Source organism: Oncorhynchus gorbuscha, linkage group LG24 (assembly GCF_021184085.1).
Source record: "Oncorhynchus gorbuscha isolate QuinsamMale2020 ecotype Even-year linkage group LG24, OgorEven_v1.0, whole genome shotgun sequence".
Taxonomy (NCBI): domain Eukaryota; kingdom Metazoa; phylum Chordata; class Actinopteri; order Salmoniformes; family Salmonidae; genus Oncorhynchus; species Oncorhynchus gorbuscha.
This window is the reverse complement of record NC_060196.1, coordinates 60,338,670-60,357,391: the sequence shown is the minus strand read 5'-3', so window position 1 is coordinate 60,357,391 and position 18,722 is coordinate 60,338,670. Positions and strand designations below refer to the sequence as shown.

The following is an 18,722-nucleotide window of genomic DNA, read 5'->3' as shown; positions in this document are numbered from 1 at the left end:
AGACTGAACGACTGGGTCGCGTCCATAGATACAGAACAAAAAGACTGAACGACTGGGTCGCGTCCATAGATACAGAACAAAAAGACTGAACGACTGGGTCGGGTACATAGATACAGAACAAAAAGACTGAACGACTGGGTCGGGTACATAGATACAGAACGACTAGGTCGAGTCCATAGATACAGAACAAGACTGAACGACTGGGTCGGGTCCATAGATACAGAACCAATAGACTGAACGACTGGGTCGCGTCTCTGGTAACCAAACCAATAGAATGAACGACCAGCCAGCCTGGGCAGCAACCCTAGATTTGTGTCGGGCCTTTATCTTGTGGAAGGATGAAATGGTATGAATAAATTTATCAAAATATGTTTTTTGTTTTTTTAATGAAAATATGTCAATCATTATCTGAATATGTTGGTAACCCGTTGTATAAAAGTGATAATGCCCTTGAAGCCGGTGTTTGGAGGATACTGCGACCTGTAAGCTCTCGTCGGCTGGCCCTCGCTACATATTCATCACCAGGCCCACTGGCTCCAGGTCATCTATAAGTCTATGCTAGGTAAAGCTACGCCTTCTCTCAGTTCACTGGCCACGATAACAACACCCATCCGTAGCACGCGCTCCAGCAGGTGTATCTCACTGGTCATCCCCAAAGCCAACACCTCATTTGGCCGCCTTTCCTTCTAGTTCTCTGCTGCCAGTGACTGGAACGAATTGCAAAAATCGCTGAAGTTGGAGACTTTTATTTCCCTATCCAACTTTAACCATCAGCTGTCTGAGCAGCTAACCGATCGCTGCAGCTGTACATAGTCCATCTGTATATAGCCCACCCAATTTACCTACCTCATCCCCATACTGTTTTTATTTTATTTACTTTTCTGCTCTTTTGCACACCAGTATCTCTACCTGCACATGACCATCTGCTCATTTATCACTCCAGTGTTAATCTGCTAAATTGTAATTATTCTCTCCTATGGCCTATTTATTGCCCACCTCCTCATGCCTTTTGCTCACACTGTATATAGACTTTCTTTTTTCTACTGCGTCATTGACTTGTTTGTGTTATTGGCTTGTTTATTGTTTATTCCATGTGTAACTCTGTGTTGTTGCCTGTGTCACACTGCTTTGCTTTATCTTGGCCAGGTCGCAGTTGCAAATGAGAACTTGTTCTCAACTGGCCTACCTGGTTAAATAAAAATGTAAAAATGTTGGAACGTTTGCCTGTTAAATAAAGGTGAAAAAAACCTCTCAAAGAACTTCATGATGACAGAAGTGAGAAGCTACGGGGCGATAGTCATTTAGTTCAGTTAAATAAAAATGTAAAAACATTGTAACGTTTTCCGGCCCGAGACGATATATCCTCCAAACACAGGTTTCTCTGGCATTATCACTTAAATAATCTACTGTAATTTATTTAGGCAGCTGTCTTGTTTACTATAGAATGGTTGAAGTGTTTTATTATTTTAACTTGTTTTCATGTTTCGATTCACACCTTTCATGTTCATTTGGACATTTTGTTTTAAAACATTTCACATGGTTCTCATTTATTTTCCCGTGTATTTCCGGGGTTGAAAACAACAGACATCTGAAACAGTTGACGTGGGAAATAATCACATTGCTTTTACTGGCTTTGTAGGTTTTCATTTTTTGTAACACACATTTATTACATGTTAACTTTTACTTGCAAAGATATTACAAGCATTTCGCTACACTCGCATTAACATCTGCTAACCATGTGACCATTAACATCTGCTAACCATGTGACCAATAACATCTGCTAACCATGTGACCATTAACATCTGCTAACCATGTGACCAATAACATCTGCTAACCATGTGACCATTAACATCTGCTAACCATGTGACCAATAACATCTGCTAACCATGTGACCATTAACATCTGCTAACCATGTGACCATTAACATCTGCTAACCATGTGACCATTAACATCTGCTAACCATGTGACCAATAACATCTGCTAACCATGTGACCAATAACATCTGCTAACCATGTGACCATTAACATCTGCTAACCTTGTGTATGTGACAAATAACATTTTGATTTGATATTTGATGAATAAAGGTACTATTTTGTATATTTGTCATGATACAGATTTGTATCGTAGGTGAAATATTGCTTAATTGCAAATATTGCAAGACAATATTAGTCAACCATTATTCAGTGGAATGGTTAAGAAGGCTAATGGCTCAACTTCCTGGGACGAGATCAGTCTAGTGTATCAAAATATATATTTTTTTAAATAAATACTTCTCCCTTTGCAAAATAAGTGTTTTCATAAATACTCCTCTGGGAACACATTGTACACACAATGTTGTATGTGTTTTATGTCTTCTGCCCAAATTAAATTCAAGGAATACGAATCTGTGTCAACATAGATATCACAGTATTCGGACATGGGGGGGTGGGTCGTGCTGAGATTCCTGTTAATTTGTTACAAATGCATGTCGGGAGACCGATCCAGAATTGGTTTTAATCACAATTACTGCAGTAGTCAACACACTTTTTCCTGGAGAGCTATGGGGTGTCCATGCTTTTGTTCTACCCCTACACGAATTATTAGTGGTGGAGTCTATTGATGTTAGTGGTGGGTGATGTCATGACGCGATGTTTTACCATCAATGCCTTTTATGACACATCTGATTTAGAGACTGGAATCCTTTTTATAACGGATTTCTAACTGATAAAAAGCCAAGTGCATCCAAAGTACAAGAAAGATCATTTTGTCGCACTGTTTCCCCCTAAATGCGGTCGACTCTGCTTCCTGTGACGTTTCTAAGCAGAGGTCACTCTCAGTAATGAGAACACAACAGGCACGTAGACCAGCCACACCGTCACATAGCTCTATGGATTACGCAATGCCACTGCAGTGCTGCTTCTCTGTATGGGCTAGTTTACACTCCCAGTCCCGCTGAAGGGCGATACTGTAGGTTAGTGTGATGGAGGAAGTCGGAGGGGGGGGGGGGTAAGTGCTCCTGCTGTTTATTTGTGAAGGGAAGTTATTATTATTCAGACAGGGGTAAAGAGGAAGATGGAGGGTGGATTAAGTGGTGCAATAAATATTTTGTTTATTTCAAAATGAGATTTGTTTTATTTATTGCCTAGAAACGGAGAGTGTAAACAGTGCTGAATGTAATCCACCTCGTGTTCCATTAATCTACCGTACTACTTCAATGAGAGTGTCTGATTGGTTAGCAATGCAGTCAGGGATCTTTTTAAGCACTTACAGATTTGTAACCTATTCAAATTGCACATTTAAAAATTTAAAAAATGTTTTGCAAGATGTAACATCATAGGAAATAGATGATGGAGTACACCGTTTTTAGGGACCCGTTTTAGCTCGTGAGCACTACTTTCAGAACTACTGGCTGAAACAATACAAAACTACTGGATGAAACGGTACAAACCTACTGGCTGAAACGATACAAAACTACTGGCTGAAACGATACAAAACTACTGGCTGAAACGATACAAAACTACTGGCTGAAACGATACAAAACTACTGGCTGAAACGATACAAACCTACTGGCTGAAACGATACAAACCTACTGGCTGAAACGATACAAACCTACTGGCTGAAACGATACAAACCTACTGGCTGAAACGATACAAAACTACTGGCTGAAACGATACAAACCTACTGGATGAAAAAACTACTGGCTGAAACGATACAAACCTACTGGCTGAAACGATACAAACCTACTGGCTGAAACGATACAAACCTACTGGCTGAAACGATACAAACCTACTGGCTGAAACGATACAAACCTACTGGATGAAACGATACAAACCTACTGGCTGAAACGATACAAACCTACTGGATGAAACGATACAAACCTACTGGCTGAAACGATACAAACCTACTGGATGAAACGATACAAACCTACTGGCTGAAACGATACAAACCTACTGGCTGAAACGATACAAAACTACTGGCTGAAACGATACAAACCTACTGGCTGAAACGATACAAAACTACTGGCTGAAACGATACAAAACTACTGGCTGAAACGATACAAAACTACTGGCTGAAACAATACAAAACTACTGGCTGAAACAATAAACTACTGGCTGAAACAATACAAAACTACTGGCTGAAACAATACAAAACTACTGGCTGAAATGATAAACTACTGGCTGAAACAATAAACTACTGGCTGAAACGGTGCAAAACTACTGGCTGAAACGATACAGAACTACTGGCTGAAACGATACAGAACTACTGGCTGAAACGATACAATCCTCTGGAGCATCACTTTAATAGCAGTGGGTGAGGCTAATCTAGCTGGATGTTTTCTCCTTCCTTCCTCCATTTCAAGTGATTCTCCAGTAGCTTTGTAGTGTTTTGTCCAGTAGCTTTGTAGCGTTTCGGGCCAGTAGCTTTGTAGCGTTTCGGGCCAGTAGCTTTGTAGCGTTTCGGGCCAGTAGCTTTGTAGCGTTTCGGGCCAGTAGCTTTGTAGCGTTTCGGGCCAGTAGCTTTGTAGCGTTTTCGGGCCAGTAGCTTTGTAGCGTTTTCGGGCCAGTAGCTTTGTAGCGTTTTCGGGCCAGTAGCTTTGTAGCGTTTTCGGGCCAGTAGCTTTGTAGCGTTTTCGGCCAGTAGCTTTGTAGCGTTTTTCGGCCAGTAGCTTTGTAGCGTTTTTCGGCCAGTAGCTTTGTAGCGTTTTTCGGCCAGTAGCTTTGTAGCGTTTTTCGGCCAGTAGCTTTGTAGGGTTTTCGGCCAGTAGCGTTTTCGGCCAGTAGCTTTGTAGCGTTTTCGGCCAGTAGCTTTGTAGCGTTTTCGTCCAGTAGTAGCTTCTGATTGGTTAATGCCATGGGTGGGGGGTTGTCTAACACTTTTCTTATTGGCTGGTTGTTGTGTCTGTCAGTTTCTTCATGGAGAACCAGTACCCTGATGAAGCGAAGAGAGAGGAGATCGCTAACGCCTGCAACTCAGTCATCCAGAAACCTGGTCAGTTTGGTTCAAGCAGAGTCCATCCACACAACCTGTAACCCAATGTCTTCATTCTTAACCCAATTATCATGAATTCATATCTACCTTTTTCTTATGTCCCTTTTTAAACAACTTGTTATTTTAATACCAATTAAGTCCTATGTTCAAAAAGGCTCACCAAATTTCACCTATTCACTTGTCCATCTCTCCTCTGTCAATATTACCCAGGATGCAAGCTGTCCGAGTTTGAGCGTGTCACGGCTCTGAAAGTGTACAACTGGTTCGCCAACCGCAGGAAGGAGATGAAGAGACGGGCTAATATAGGTGAGAATCTCTGATACCAAAACACCCCCTATCCCTAACACCCAGGCACACTCGGGTAGACCTGAAACCAATGGATAGGTATCGGCACTATGATAAGAGTTCAACGTTAGCCATTGTTAGGCTAGCTGGAATATCTATTTTCAGATGTAGGAGATGCAGCTGCTGGTAGAGGGGCGTGCACGCAGCTGCTGGTAGAGGGGCGTGCACGCAGCTGCTGGTAGAGGGGCGTGCACGCAGCTGCTGGTAGAGGGGCGTGCACGCAGCTGCTGGTAGAGGGGCGTGCACGCAGCTGCTGGTAGAGGGACGTGCACGCAGCTGCTGGTAGAGGGACGTGCACGCAGCTGCTGGTAGAGGGGCGTGCACGCAGCTGCTGGTAGAGGGGCGTGCACGCAGCTGCTGGTAGAGGGGCGTGCACGCAGCTGCTGGTAGAGGGGCGTGCACGCAGCTGCTGGTAGAGGGGCGTGCACGCAGCTGCTGGTAGAGGGGCGTGCACGCAGCTGCTGGTAGAGGGGCGTGCACGCAGCTGCTGGTAGAGGGGCCACACGTAGCTTGACACTAGTGGATAAAGGACAGCATTTCTCTTTCCCTGTTTGTACCCTTTTTGTCTGCTTTCTTTCTCCTCCTTCCTTCTCCCCGTCAGAGGCAGCCATCTTGGAGAGTCATGGTATCGAGGTTCCAAGCCCGAGCTGTCAATCCAACGGGGAGGAGTTGGAACCACAGGACTTCACAGAGCAAGTGAATCAACGATTCATAGAGCAGGTAAGTCAGTGAATCAACGATTCATAGAGCAGGTGAATCAATGATTCATAGAGCAGGTGAATCAATGATTCATAGAGCAGGTGAGTCAGTGAATCAACAATTCAGTCAGGGATTTTAATACCAAACCACTTATCATTGAACTTGTACAATAAACTGCAACATGATGGCCAAATTATTTTGTCTATCCACACCAGACATAGAGGTTAAGATACCAAAATCAACTGTGAACCAAATATATTCATTTGGGGACAGGTCAAAACACCATTTGAAACATTCATGGACATTTAGCTAGCTTGCATTACAGCCACCGACTGGACTGGTGGACCTCAGTTCATCTTTCAATCACCCACGTGGGTATATGCTCCTAAAAACCAATGAGGAGATGGGAGAGGCGGGACTTGTAGTGCAAGCGTGTGAGCTGTTTGGATGAAATGATTGAGTAACATGTATGTTTACATTTTATTTTGCGGGACACGTAACGCCTGGTCAGCGTGAGACCAATAATATCTCATCTTTTTCCTTTTCCAGGAAGAGATATCTTCCGGGAAGGACCTTGATCTACAAGACACCTCCTCATTGGCTGCCGTCGAGGTCCTTCCCCCTCCAAGCCCCACCTCTCAGGTTCTGGAACAGAAAGCTGACGAATCGAAGAGAGAGACAGTGGACGAGGAGTGACCAATGGGAGAGCGTGGATTTGAATATATAACGGCATATAAAAAATATATATATTAATAATAGATGCTCTGAATGTCTTCAGGGGTTATGACAAGTCAGTGCGTTAATTGTTGAAAAGGGTGCTATAGCTCTTGGTGCCTCTAGTGGTAGGGAGGCCACTGTGTCTATACAGTAATCATGCTTTATAGTAATGTCAATATTTATCTCTATCTCTCCATGTAGTGCATTCCAAGACGGTCTTAAACGAAAGAAGACTCCTTATAAAGAATTAGGGGTCTAAGTGGTTAAAATCCTCTAGAAGCTCAACAGCCTTCTAACGTTTTCTTTGCTACTTACTTTTTAATTATTATTATATTTTTTAAAGGTTTTGACGAGTGGTTGCGTAATAATGGACTGGAGTGGGAACTGAATGTTTAGAACCTGCAGGTCAGGTGTGTTTTGATGATGAGGTGAAGACGTGTGCGTTTGGTCGAGGCGAGTTGAACTTTTGGTTGTGACGATAAGTGTAATATCAGCCTTCTCTGCTAGCTTGAATGTCTTTGACCCGATCTTAGTAAACTTGTTAGACTTTGGGATCAATCAATCAAGTAGTCCGGGTCAGTGTTAAGAGTCCAACCCTGAGGGACACATGGAATCTCAGGTAAACCCAAAGATGGTGGGTGATGACGAATCATCACGTTTCTCTCTCTCTCTCTAATGAGCTTCGTTCAAAAGGAATGTTTCATATCATATGTTGACTGTTTCTGCGACAACAACAAAAAGCATCCGTCTTCTGTCTTCGTTGTAATGTCAGCAAGCCAAACTAACACGGAGTTTCATTTATTACGCTTCCTGATGGTCGTCTTTCCTCAACAAATGTTGATTTGATCAAATGAACATTTTTATTATGCATAAGTAGCTAAACTAATAGTAATGAGTTACTCATGTCCCTTTTTCTCGTATCGACATGAACCACTAGTCCGCCGAACCCATCGAGAAGCTACTCAAAAGTCTAGTCTGGTTTGGGTTTTAAAAAAATAAAGAGATCTTCTAGGCCACATATTATTATTATTATTATTATTAAAGTTGTTAATCATGACTTGTAAAATGTATCTGTGTTATAAACAGCACCTTCTTCTAGAATAAGCTCATTATATATATGTACTGAGTGACTGAAAGCCGCCTTTCCTTGCTCATTCCTTTTAGTTCAGATAGTTCCAAGAAGAAGAACTTAATGTGCTTTCATGTACATTGGATGTCAGCTGTGTGCTCCTGCTCATAACTTGTTTTGTTTTGTTATTGCTAGCTGATAATGTCACAAGCATGACTATGAATGAACATGAAAGACTCTGGTTTTAAAGTTAAATGGCCAGTGTTTGGGGAGCACTTTATTTCACATATGGATTCTACAGTTCTCCCCTAGCCCAAGGTCTTGCTGGTTGTCATTATACTCACGGGGCTGAATCGTAACTTTTGATACACATACCGAGCTCTGTGACCTCTGCCTAAATCATGCATTGAAGTCAATGGGGGAGGGATATGCCTGAATATGCAAGTAAAGTGCACAGACCGACCCCAAGTCCAGGGCTCACTTAGAAGTAAAAAGTCCCATTGAGACTTCCCTGGTTAAATGAAGGATAAATGAATAAAAAGTTAGGATTCAGCCCTAAGATCAGGGGTGTCAAACTCATTCCATGGAGGACCGAGTGCAGCGTTTCCCAAACTTGGTCCTTGGAACTCCAAGGGGTGCGTGTGTTGCTTTTTGCTCAGACGCTACACAGCTGATTCAAATGATCTTTAGTAGGGGAGTTCCTTACTAAGACCTAGACAACCAGGTGAGCAGAGTTCCTTACTGAGACCTAGACAACCAGGTGAGGGGAGTTCCTTACTGAGACCTAGACAACCAGGTGAGTTTAGTTCCTTACTAAGACCTAGACAACCAGGTGAGGAGAGTTCCTTACTGAGACCTAGACAACCAGGTGAAGTTAGTTCCTTACTAAGACCTAGACAACCAGGTGAGGAGAGTTCCTTACTAAGACCTAGACAACCAGGTGAGGAGAGTTCCTTACTAAGACCTAGACAACCAGGTGAGAGGAGTTTCCTTACTAAAACCTAGACAACCAGGTGAGGGGAGTTCCTTACTAAGACCTAGACAACCAGGTGAGCAGAGTTCCTTACTAAGACCGAGACAACCAGGTGAGGAGAGTTCCTTACTAAGACCTAGACAACCAGGTGAGGAAAGTTCCTTACTGAGACAACCAGGTGAGGGGAGTTCCTTACTAAGACCTAGACAACCAGGTGAGGGGAGTTCCTTACTGAGACAAACAGGTGAGGGGAGTTCCTTACTAAGACCTAGACAACCAGGTGAGGGGAGTTCCTTACTAATCAGTGATCTTAATTCCTCAATCAAGTACAAGGTAGGAGCGGTTAAAAACGCCGCCACTCGGCCCTCCGTGGAATCAGTTTGACACCTGTGCCCTACCTAGATGGTCATGAAATGCACCAAGCCGCGTTCCCGCGGGTCGACCCACCCTATTTGGGGCCACCACCATTTTCACCTCCTAATGACAAAGCTATGCCACGTTAGAGACGAGCGGTGAGGTAGACCTGCTCATATAGGAACCAGTAAACATACAGCTTATGTTACCTAATCCCCCCCCCCTTATGGCACATACCACTGTTTAGGTCAGCTCGTTAGCTTGGTATAGCCAATTGTAGTGCTTTCAGGGGGTTAGCCCCAACCCGGGATTCAAGCACAGGTCCAACGACTGTCAACCCAATACCGTTACGCCAAGAGATGGTAAAACGGTTGAAGAGGTCGCTAAGCGTTGCTACAATATCCATAGTAACTCTAGCCGAGTAGCTGACCTCATATCTACAGTAACTCTAGCCAAGTAGCTGACCTCCAATATCTACAGTAACTCTAGCCAAGTAGCTGACCTCAATATCTACAGTAACTCTAGCCAAGTAGCTGACCTCAATATCTACAGTAACTCTAGCCAAGTAGCTGACCTCCAATATCTACAGTTACTCTAGCCAAGTAGCTGACCTCAATATCTACAGTAACTCTAGCCAAGTAGCTGACCTCAATATCTACAGTAACTCTAGCCAAGTAGCTGACCTCCAATATCTACAGTAACTCTAGTCAAGTAGCTGACCTCAAATCGGGGTTTGTGTCATGACAGTAGGCTGTTAAGTCAGTGGTCGTACACATGACTAGTTATGACTGTCTATAAGACCTGTTATTGTTATGATAGCGCTATGTAGACCGGATTATAAGAGGGTTGGTGTTCGGGTTTGCACAATTCCAATAACTTTTCCTGTGTTTTCCAGAAATCCTGGTTGGAAATATGAGGTATAATCGGGCAATCCTCCCAACTGGGATTTCAGGGAAAGTAAATCATACTGCTAACCCAGTCCAACTGAGTAGGATGGGGTTGAAGTTGACTAGAGAATGATCTGAAGTCAGTTTGGTCTTCCTCCCTAATGGTTAAGGTTTTGACTTGTCTCTAGGCGGACGAGTTGCCTCCCACATTAACAGTGTTGCCCCAGGTCTGGGATTTCCGAGACTTACAGTTTTGTTTGATAGAGAGGAATCTGATCCTAGATCTGTGGTTAAGGGCAACTTCTACCTCAGGCTCTCAGTACAGACAGACAGGACCCCTAAAGCTGCATGCTGTCGCAGACTAAAGCACTTCTTCCCTCTGCTTTTACCTGACAAAAATAAATAAAACATATATATATAAACTAACTTTTTAGTCTTGTTTGGTTTCATCAGACTGACCTTGTTATGTGACCATTTTATATGAAGTACCATGTGTATATCAGTACAGTATAATTCCTGTGTCGGTATACATTGTTACCATAGTTACCATTATTATATCATTAGGTGTCAAACTCATTCTTTGGAGAGCAGAGTGTCTTCCGGTTTGAACTCGTCATTTGTACTCGATTGATCACTTACTGTCACTGATTAGTTAGGACAGTTTCCCAAACTCGGTCCTCGGGAACCCCAGGAGCCGCATGGTTTTTTGTTTGTTGCTCTAACAGCTGATTCAAATGATCAAAGCTTGATGATTGGTTGATTATTTGAATCAGCTGTGTAGTAAAAAGGCAACAAACAAAAAAATGAGTTGGACAACCCTGGTCTAGACTCTAGGGAATGAGTTGGAGTTCTAGAAACCCCTGGTCTAGGCTTTGAATTGAGGTTCTAGGGAATGAACAACCCTGGTCTTCTAGTCTTAAGAACAACCCTGGTCTAGACTCTAGGGAATGAGTTGGACAACCCTGGTCTAGGCTCTAGGGAATGAGTTGGACAACCCTGGTCTAGACTCTAGGGAATGAATTGGACAACCCTGGTCTAGACTCTAGGGAGACTATTGCCTTGCTAAGCCAAGTCAGACACTCATTGCGTTTGTTTCCTGAGCTCTGTCTGACTCCTTGTGATATGTTGTCTGGTTTCAGGCAGGCTGCAGTAAAGGGCCCTGTTACAAAACTTCAACAGCAGGAATCCTTCAATTCTGGAGCGGGAGAGATTGGCTTTTGCCAAAGTGTTGTCATATCAGATATTTAGACAAAATGACTTAATAGACAGTGAATGACTATCTAGTATTATATTTCAGACATGATGAGGTCATTGCATCCTTGGTCACCTGCAGTATTTCCTTTTGAGGAACAGGTGAACCCATGATGTGACTACATGATGTCATCTGTTGATGCATGGAGGAACAGGTGAACCCATGATGTCATCTGTGTTGTTGCATGGAGGAACAGGTGAACCCATGATGTGACTACATGATGTCATCTGTTGATGCATGGAGGAACAGGTGAACCCATGATGTGACTACATGATGTCATCTGTTGATGCATGGAGGAACAGGTGAACCCATGAAGTCATCTGTGTGATGCATGGAGGAACAGGTGAACCCATGATGTGACTACATGATGTCATCTGTTGATGCATGGAGGAACAGGTGAACCCATGATGTGACTACATGATGTCATCTGTTGATGCATGGAGGAACAGGTGAACCCATGATGTCATCTGTGTTGATGCATGGAGGAACAGGTGAACCCATGATGTCATCTGTGTTGATGCATGGAGGAACAGGTGAACCCATGATGTCATCTGTGTTGATGCATGGAGGAACAGGTGAACCCATGATGTCATCTGTGTTGATGCATGGAGGAACAGGTGAACCCATGAAGTCATCTGTGTTGATGCATGGAGGAACAGGTGAACCCATGAAGTCATCTGTTGATGCATGGAGGAACAGGTGAACCCATGATGTCATCTGTGTTGATGCATGGAGGAACAGGTGAACCCATGATGTCATCTGTTGATGCATGGAGGAACAGGTGAACCCATGAAGTCATGTGTGTCGATGCATGGAGGAACAGGTGAACCCATGAAGTCATCTGTGTTGATGCATGGAGGAACAGGTGAACCCATGATGTCATCTGTTGATGCATGGAGGAACAGGTGAACCCATGAAGTCATCTGTTGATGCATGGAGGAACAGGTGAACCCATGAAGTCATCTGTGTTGATGCATGGAGGAACAGGTGAACCCATGATGTCATCTGTGTTGATGCATGGAGGAACAGGTGAACCCATGATGTCATCTGTTGATGCATGGAGGAACAGGTGAACCCATGAAGTCATGTGTGTCGATGCATGGAGGAACAGGTGAACCCATGAAGTCATCTGTGTTGATGCATGGAGGAACAGGTGAACCCATGATGTGACTACATGATGTCATCTGTTGATGCATAGAGGAACAGGTGAACCCATGAAGTCATCTGTTGATGCATGGAGGAACAGGTGAACCCATGATGTGACTACATGATGTCATCTGTGTGATGCATGGAGGAACAGGTGAACCCATGATGTCATCTGTGTTGTTGCATAGAGGAACAGGTGTACCCATGACGTGACTACAGTCGTGGCTAAAAGTTTTGAAAATGACAATAAAATATACAATTTCAAAAAGTCTGCTGCCTCAGTTTGTATGATGGAAATGTGCATATACTCCAGAATGTTATGAAGAGTGATCAGTTGAATTGCAATTAATAGCAAAGTCCCTCATCCTCAAAATAAAAACAGTATTGGCTAGTTGTGTATTTTACTTACATTACAGATTCGTATTGAATTTGGGCAAAAGATATACAACAATATGTAAAATATGTTCCCAGGGGATTATTTATTTAAAAAAAAACATTTTGATACACGAGACCCATCTTGTCCCAGGAAGTTGAGGCATTCGCCTTCTTACCCATTCCACTGCACAAGACAGCTGCCTAAATAAATTACAGTAGATTATTTAAGTGATAATGCCAGAGAAGCCTGTGTTTGGAGGATATATCTCGGGCCAGCAAACGTGCCAATATATCCTCTAAACACCGGCTTCAAGGTCATTATCATTTTTATACAACGGGTTACCAACATATTCAGATAATGATTGACATATTTTCATTAAAAAAAGCTAATTTTGATGAATTTATTCATACCATGTCATCCTTCCACAAGATAAAGTCCCGACACAAATCTAGAGTTGCTGCCCAGGCTGGCTGGTCGTTCATTCTATTGGTTTGGTTACCAGAGACGCGACCCAGTCGTTCAGTGTTTTTGTTCTGTATATATGGATGCGACCCAGTCGTTCAGTCTTTTTGTTCTGTATCTATGGACGTGACCCAGTCGTTCAGTCTTTTTGTTCTGTATCTATGTACGCGACCCAGACGTTCAGTCTTTTTGTTCTGTATCTATGTACGCGACCCAGACGTTCAGTCTTTTTGTTCTGTATCTATGTACGCGACCCAGACGTTCGCTCTGACTGTTCTGTATCTATGGATGTGACCCAGTCGTTCAGTCTTTTTGTTCTGTATCTATGGATGCGACCCAGTCGTTCAGTCTTTTTGTTCTGTATCTATGGATGCGACCCAGTCGTTCAGTCTTTTTGTTCTGTATCTATGTACGCGACCCAGTCGTTCGCTCTGACTGTTCTGTATCTATGGATGTGACCCAGTCGTTCAGTCTTTTTGTTCTGTATCTATGTACGCGACCCAGTCGTTCGCTCTGACTGTTCTGTATCTATGGAGGTGACCCAGTCGTTCGCGCTGACTGTTCTATTGACATACTGGCTGGCAACGTTTCAATCCCTTGCTTGCCAACTACGTCTAATGTACAGTCACGTCAAAAAGTGTAGCCAGAATAATGGGGAGTTGTGAGTAGATTGATGAAGGGGGAAAAAACCTAATCCATTTTAGAATAAGAATAATAATAATAATAATAATGTAACAAAATGTGTAAAGATTCAAGGGGTTGGAATGCTTTCTTATACCGTGGAAATCAATAGAAATATAAATCAATTCAATTGTCCCGAATTTATACAGTTGAAGTTGAAAGTTTACATACACTTAGGTTCAAGTCATTAAAATTGGTTTTTCAACCACTCCACAAATGTTCTTGTTAACAAACTATAGTTTTGTCAAGTCTGTGAGGACATCTACTATGTTCATGACACGAGTCATTTTTCCAACAATTGTTTGCAGACAGATTATTTCACTGATAACTCACTGTATCACAATTCCAGTGGGTCAGAAGTTTACATACACTAAGTTGACTGGGCCTTTTAAACAGCTTGGAAAATTCCAGAAAATGTCATGGCTTTAGAAGCTTTTGATAGGCTAATTGACGTAAGTTGGGTCAATTGGAGGTGTACTTGTGGATGTATTTCAAGGCCTAACTTCAAACTCAGTGGCTCTTTGCTTGACATCATGGGAAAATCAAAAGAAATCAGCCAAGACCTCAGAAATTTTTTCCAAACGCCTGAAGGTACCACATTCATCTGTACAAACAATAGTACGCAAGTATAAACACCATGGGACCACGCAGCTGACATACCGCTCAGGAAGGAGACTCATTCTGTCTCCTAGAGATGAACGTACTTTGTTGCGAAAAGTAATAAAATGAATCCTGTATCGACATAAAAAAAAAGTGCAAATCAATCGCAGAACATCCGCAAAGGACCTTGTGAAGATGCTGAAGGAAACAGGTACAAAAGTATCTATATCCACGTTAAAACAAGTCCTATATCGACGTAACCTGAAAGGCCACACAGCAAGGAAGAAGCCACTGCTCCAAAACCGCCATAAAAAAGCCAGACTACGGTTTGCAACTGCACATGGGGACAAAGAGCATACTTTTTGGATAAATGTCCTCTGGTCTGATGAAACAAAATAGAACTGTTTGGCCATAATGACCATAACCACCCACCACACACCACCACATGGTGGGTGGTGATGGTCATTATGGCCAAACAGTTCTATTTTGTTTCATCAGACCACTGATGTGCCTTCACTCCTGTTAGGCTCCTAATGTTCCTCACCTTAACAGAAAGGTTGTAGAGCCCCCTCCATCTAAAACCCACCATACTCTCCTCCCTACATAGCCCCTGCCACTGATGTGCCTTCACTCCTGTTAGGCTCCTAATGTTCCTAACCTTAACAGAAAGGTTGTAGAGGGCTTTACCTCCCACCCCTTCAAACTCCCCAAGGCTCAGAGTGTTAAAATCTAACAAGTCCTACAGACCCCCTTGTCAGTCTCCAGTCGTCACCTGCAGTGGCAGAAACATTGGTGGCCCTTACCGGCTCAGACAGTGCCTCCTGGATGTCCTCCAGGAATGAGAGATGTTATTCCTGTTTGTTGTGCCAGGACTTCCAGGGTTTTCCACCCTTCCTCTCCCAGCAGTCTCAGGTCACCCAGCCTTTGTAAACCCCCTGCCATCAGTTTCCTCTGCATGGTGGCCGACTGAACCGATCTCAAAGGGATGTCTGGGTTGTGGGAAATAGGCTCCACCCCCCCTTCTCATATTTTTTTTGATTTTTTTTTTTTACCAGGCAAGTCAGTTAAGAACAAATTCTTATTTTCAATGACGGCCTAGGAACAGTGGGTTAACTGCTTGTCAGCTCGGGGGTTTGAACTTGCAACCTTCCGGTTACTAGACCAACGCTCTAACCACTAGGCTACCCTGCCACCCCATGGGCCTTAGCAGCTGCCAAGTCTTCAGCACTGCAGAGTAAAAAAGCTGAGAGCTGCTGTACTCAGCCTCTCCAGCTTCATGAGAAACAGCTGCCGGTCCAACTCTAATCTGCCAGCTCTCCTCAGCAGCGCGCATGCTGGCTCCCTCCAGCCAACATCAGTATGGTAGCCACCCTGCTCTCCAGTTCCACCAGGCCCTGTCCTCCTTCATGAATGGTCATGTACAACACTGCCGCCCTCAGCCAGTGATGACCCAATCAGAAAATGTCCACCAGCTTGCATTGCAGGTCTGCGAGCGGACCGGCTGGGGGTTGATGACAAGCCAGTTTATGCCACCAGGTTGTTGATTATCGGCACCCTCCCTCTATATGACACTTGGGACAGGAGCCACCTCCACCTGGCCAGTCTTGACACCACTGCCTGTGACAGCCCCTCCCAGTTCTTCCTGACCCACCCCTCTGAGCACAGGTACACCCCCAACACTTTAAGCCCTTCACAACCCCCTGGATGCAGAGGAGGGGCACTATCCCCCCATGCCCCATATAACAGAGATTTGCTCTTTCCCCAGTTTACCTTAGCTGACGAAGCTCCCTCGTACACCTTCAAACTGGTCTCTAGTGCCTGCATATCCTGACCATCGCTGACCATCACAGAAACGTCATATGCTGACACTGCTATGCCTGTCACCACACCCATTCCTGTCCAGCACACTCCCTGCAGTCTCCTACTTAGCAGTCTCAAAAAAGGCTCAATGGCTAGTGTATATAACTGCCCAGATAGAGGGCATCCTTGTCTAATGCCCCGTCTCACCCAGACTGGCCTACTGAGCCCCCCTCCCACCTTGACCATACATGACGCCCCAGCATACTACAGCTTCACACAGGCCAAAATCCTTTCTCCAAACCCAAACACAGACATCACATTAAACAGATACTCATGGTCCACTCTATCAAAAGCCTTCTCCTGATCTGAAAAGACCGGTCTAAAGTTCACATTAGAACCACTCGACAAGTCCAACATGTCCCTGATTAAGAACAAGTTGTCCGTGATTGAGTACACAATATGTTTGTCTGTTATGTACTATTGATTCCAGGTGGGAGTTCAGTCTGTTAGAGAGGACTTTGGCAAATATCTTGTAGTCCGCACAGAGCAATGCCACAGACCTCCAGTTCTTAAGTTCACACAAGTCCCCTTTTTTGGGCAACAAACCTGTTCTACTAACACACTGAAGCCTCAGGACTAGAACATCCAATCAATCAATCAGGATAAACCAAATTACAACACATTCAAAACAAAACTACATTGCTTTTTGGGAAACACAAACACAAAGCAAAATGCAGTGCTATCTGGCCCTAAATCGACAGTACACCGTGGCTAACTATTTGACCATGGTTACTGATCAAAACCTTAGAAAAACCTTGACAAAGTACAGGCTCAGTGAGCACAGCCTTGCCATTGAGAAGGGTAGACACAGGAAAACCTGGCTCCCTGTAGAGGAAAGGCTCTGCAACCACTGCACAACAGCAGAACCTGGCTCCCTGTAGAGAAAAGGCTCTGCAACCACTGCACAACAGTAGAACCTGAGACAGAGCTGCATTTCCTGACAAAATGTTTAAAAAAATATAAAACAACTAGAGTGTCATTTCCCAAAATGCAAAACCCTTATTCAAGGTTTCAAAGACCTCTCTGATGAGAGTAGGCTACCTGTCCTATTGGGGGAGGACATAGAGAACTGTGGGTAGGCAGCGCACTACATTGGTGCCTGCCTTAAGATGAGGGACAGTGTCTGACAGACCAATCAACCTGTACTTGTCCTCTTTGCTTATTGTTATTGGTCAATGTACAGTTGTTTTGACCCTTGGTTATTGTTGTTACTGTTGTCCTGTTGACAATTTTGATTCTTATTATTTTAATATTGTAAATATCCAAAGTAAGCTTTGTCAATATGTACATTATTCCATCATGCCAATAAAGAGAATTGGAGACGGAGAGAGAACTGCTGATAACTCAGAGATGGTGAATATTTTTCTTGGGGAACGAACAGGAAAATGGCTTCTATGCCTAATTATACATTCCCATTAATCATTTCTTGTGATATTCAGAGTTGTGATAAATTACATTTGGGTGCATTAATAGAAAACCAGACACTCTCCTTTTTCTTCTCTCTCATTTTTCTCTTTTCTCTCTCTCTCTCTCTCTCTCTCTCTCTCTCTCTCTCTCTCTCTCTCTCTCTCTCTCTATCTACCCCTCTCTCTCTTTCTATCTACCCCTCTCTCTCTCTCTATCTACCCCTCTCTCTCTCTCTATCTACCTCTCTCTCTCTCTCTTTATGTATCTCTCTCTATCTCTCTCTCTCTCTCTCTTTATGTATCTCTCTATACCTCTCTGTCTCTCTCTCTCTCTCTCTCTCTATCTACCCCTCTCTCTCTTGCTATCTACCTCTCTCTCTCTCTCTCTCTCTCTCTCGCTATCTATCTCTCTCTCTCTCTCTCTCTCTCTCTACCTACCCCTCTCTCTCTCTCTCTCTCTCTCTACCTACTCTCTCTCTCTCTCTCTACCTACCTACTCTCTCTCTCTTATGTATCTCTCTATATCTCTCTCTCTCTCTCTTTATGTATCTCTCTATATACTGTATATCTCTCTCTCTCTCTTTATCTCTCTCTCTATCTCTCTATCTCTCTGTCTCTCTCTCGCTATCTATCTCTCTTTATCTCTCTCTATATACTGTATATCCCCTCTCTCTCTTTATCTCTCTCTCTCTCTCTCTATCTCTCTATCTACCTCTCTCTCTCTCTATACTGTATATCCTCTCTCTTTATCTCTCTCTATATACTGTATATCCTCTCTCTTTATCTCTCTCTATATACTGTATATCCTCTCTCTTTATCTCTCTCTATATACTGTATATCCTCTCTCTTTATCTCTCTCTATATACTGTATATCCTCTCTCTCTCTCTCTCTCTCTCTCTCTCTCTCTCTCTCTCTCTCTCTCTCTC

The 18,722-nt window shown here is 43.5% G+C and overlaps 1 protein-coding gene across 4 annotated transcripts in view; it reads left to right on the top strand.

Moving 5' to 3' along the window:
- LOC124012516 (homeobox-containing protein 1-like) overlaps positions 1 to 10,438 on the top strand; it is a 36,302-nt gene extending 25,864 nt beyond the window's left edge. For all 4 annotated transcript variants that reach the window (XM_046326227.1, XM_046326225.1, XM_046326228.1 and 1 more), the window contains 5 exons: positions 4,886 to 4,968; positions 5,179 to 5,274; positions 5,915 to 6,033; positions 6,562 to 8,522; positions 9,016 to 10,438. In XM_046326227.1, the coding sequence (XP_046182183.1) occupies positions 4,886 to 4,968; positions 5,179 to 5,274; positions 5,915 to 6,033; positions 6,562 to 6,708 (445 nt within the window). In that variant the 3' untranslated portion in view covers positions 6,709 to 8,522; positions 9,016 to 10,438. The remainder of the gene's footprint in view (positions 1 to 4,885; positions 4,969 to 5,178; positions 5,275 to 5,914; positions 6,034 to 6,561; positions 8,523 to 9,015) is intronic.
- The last annotated feature ends 8,284 nt before the right edge of the window (positions 10,439 to 18,722 follow it).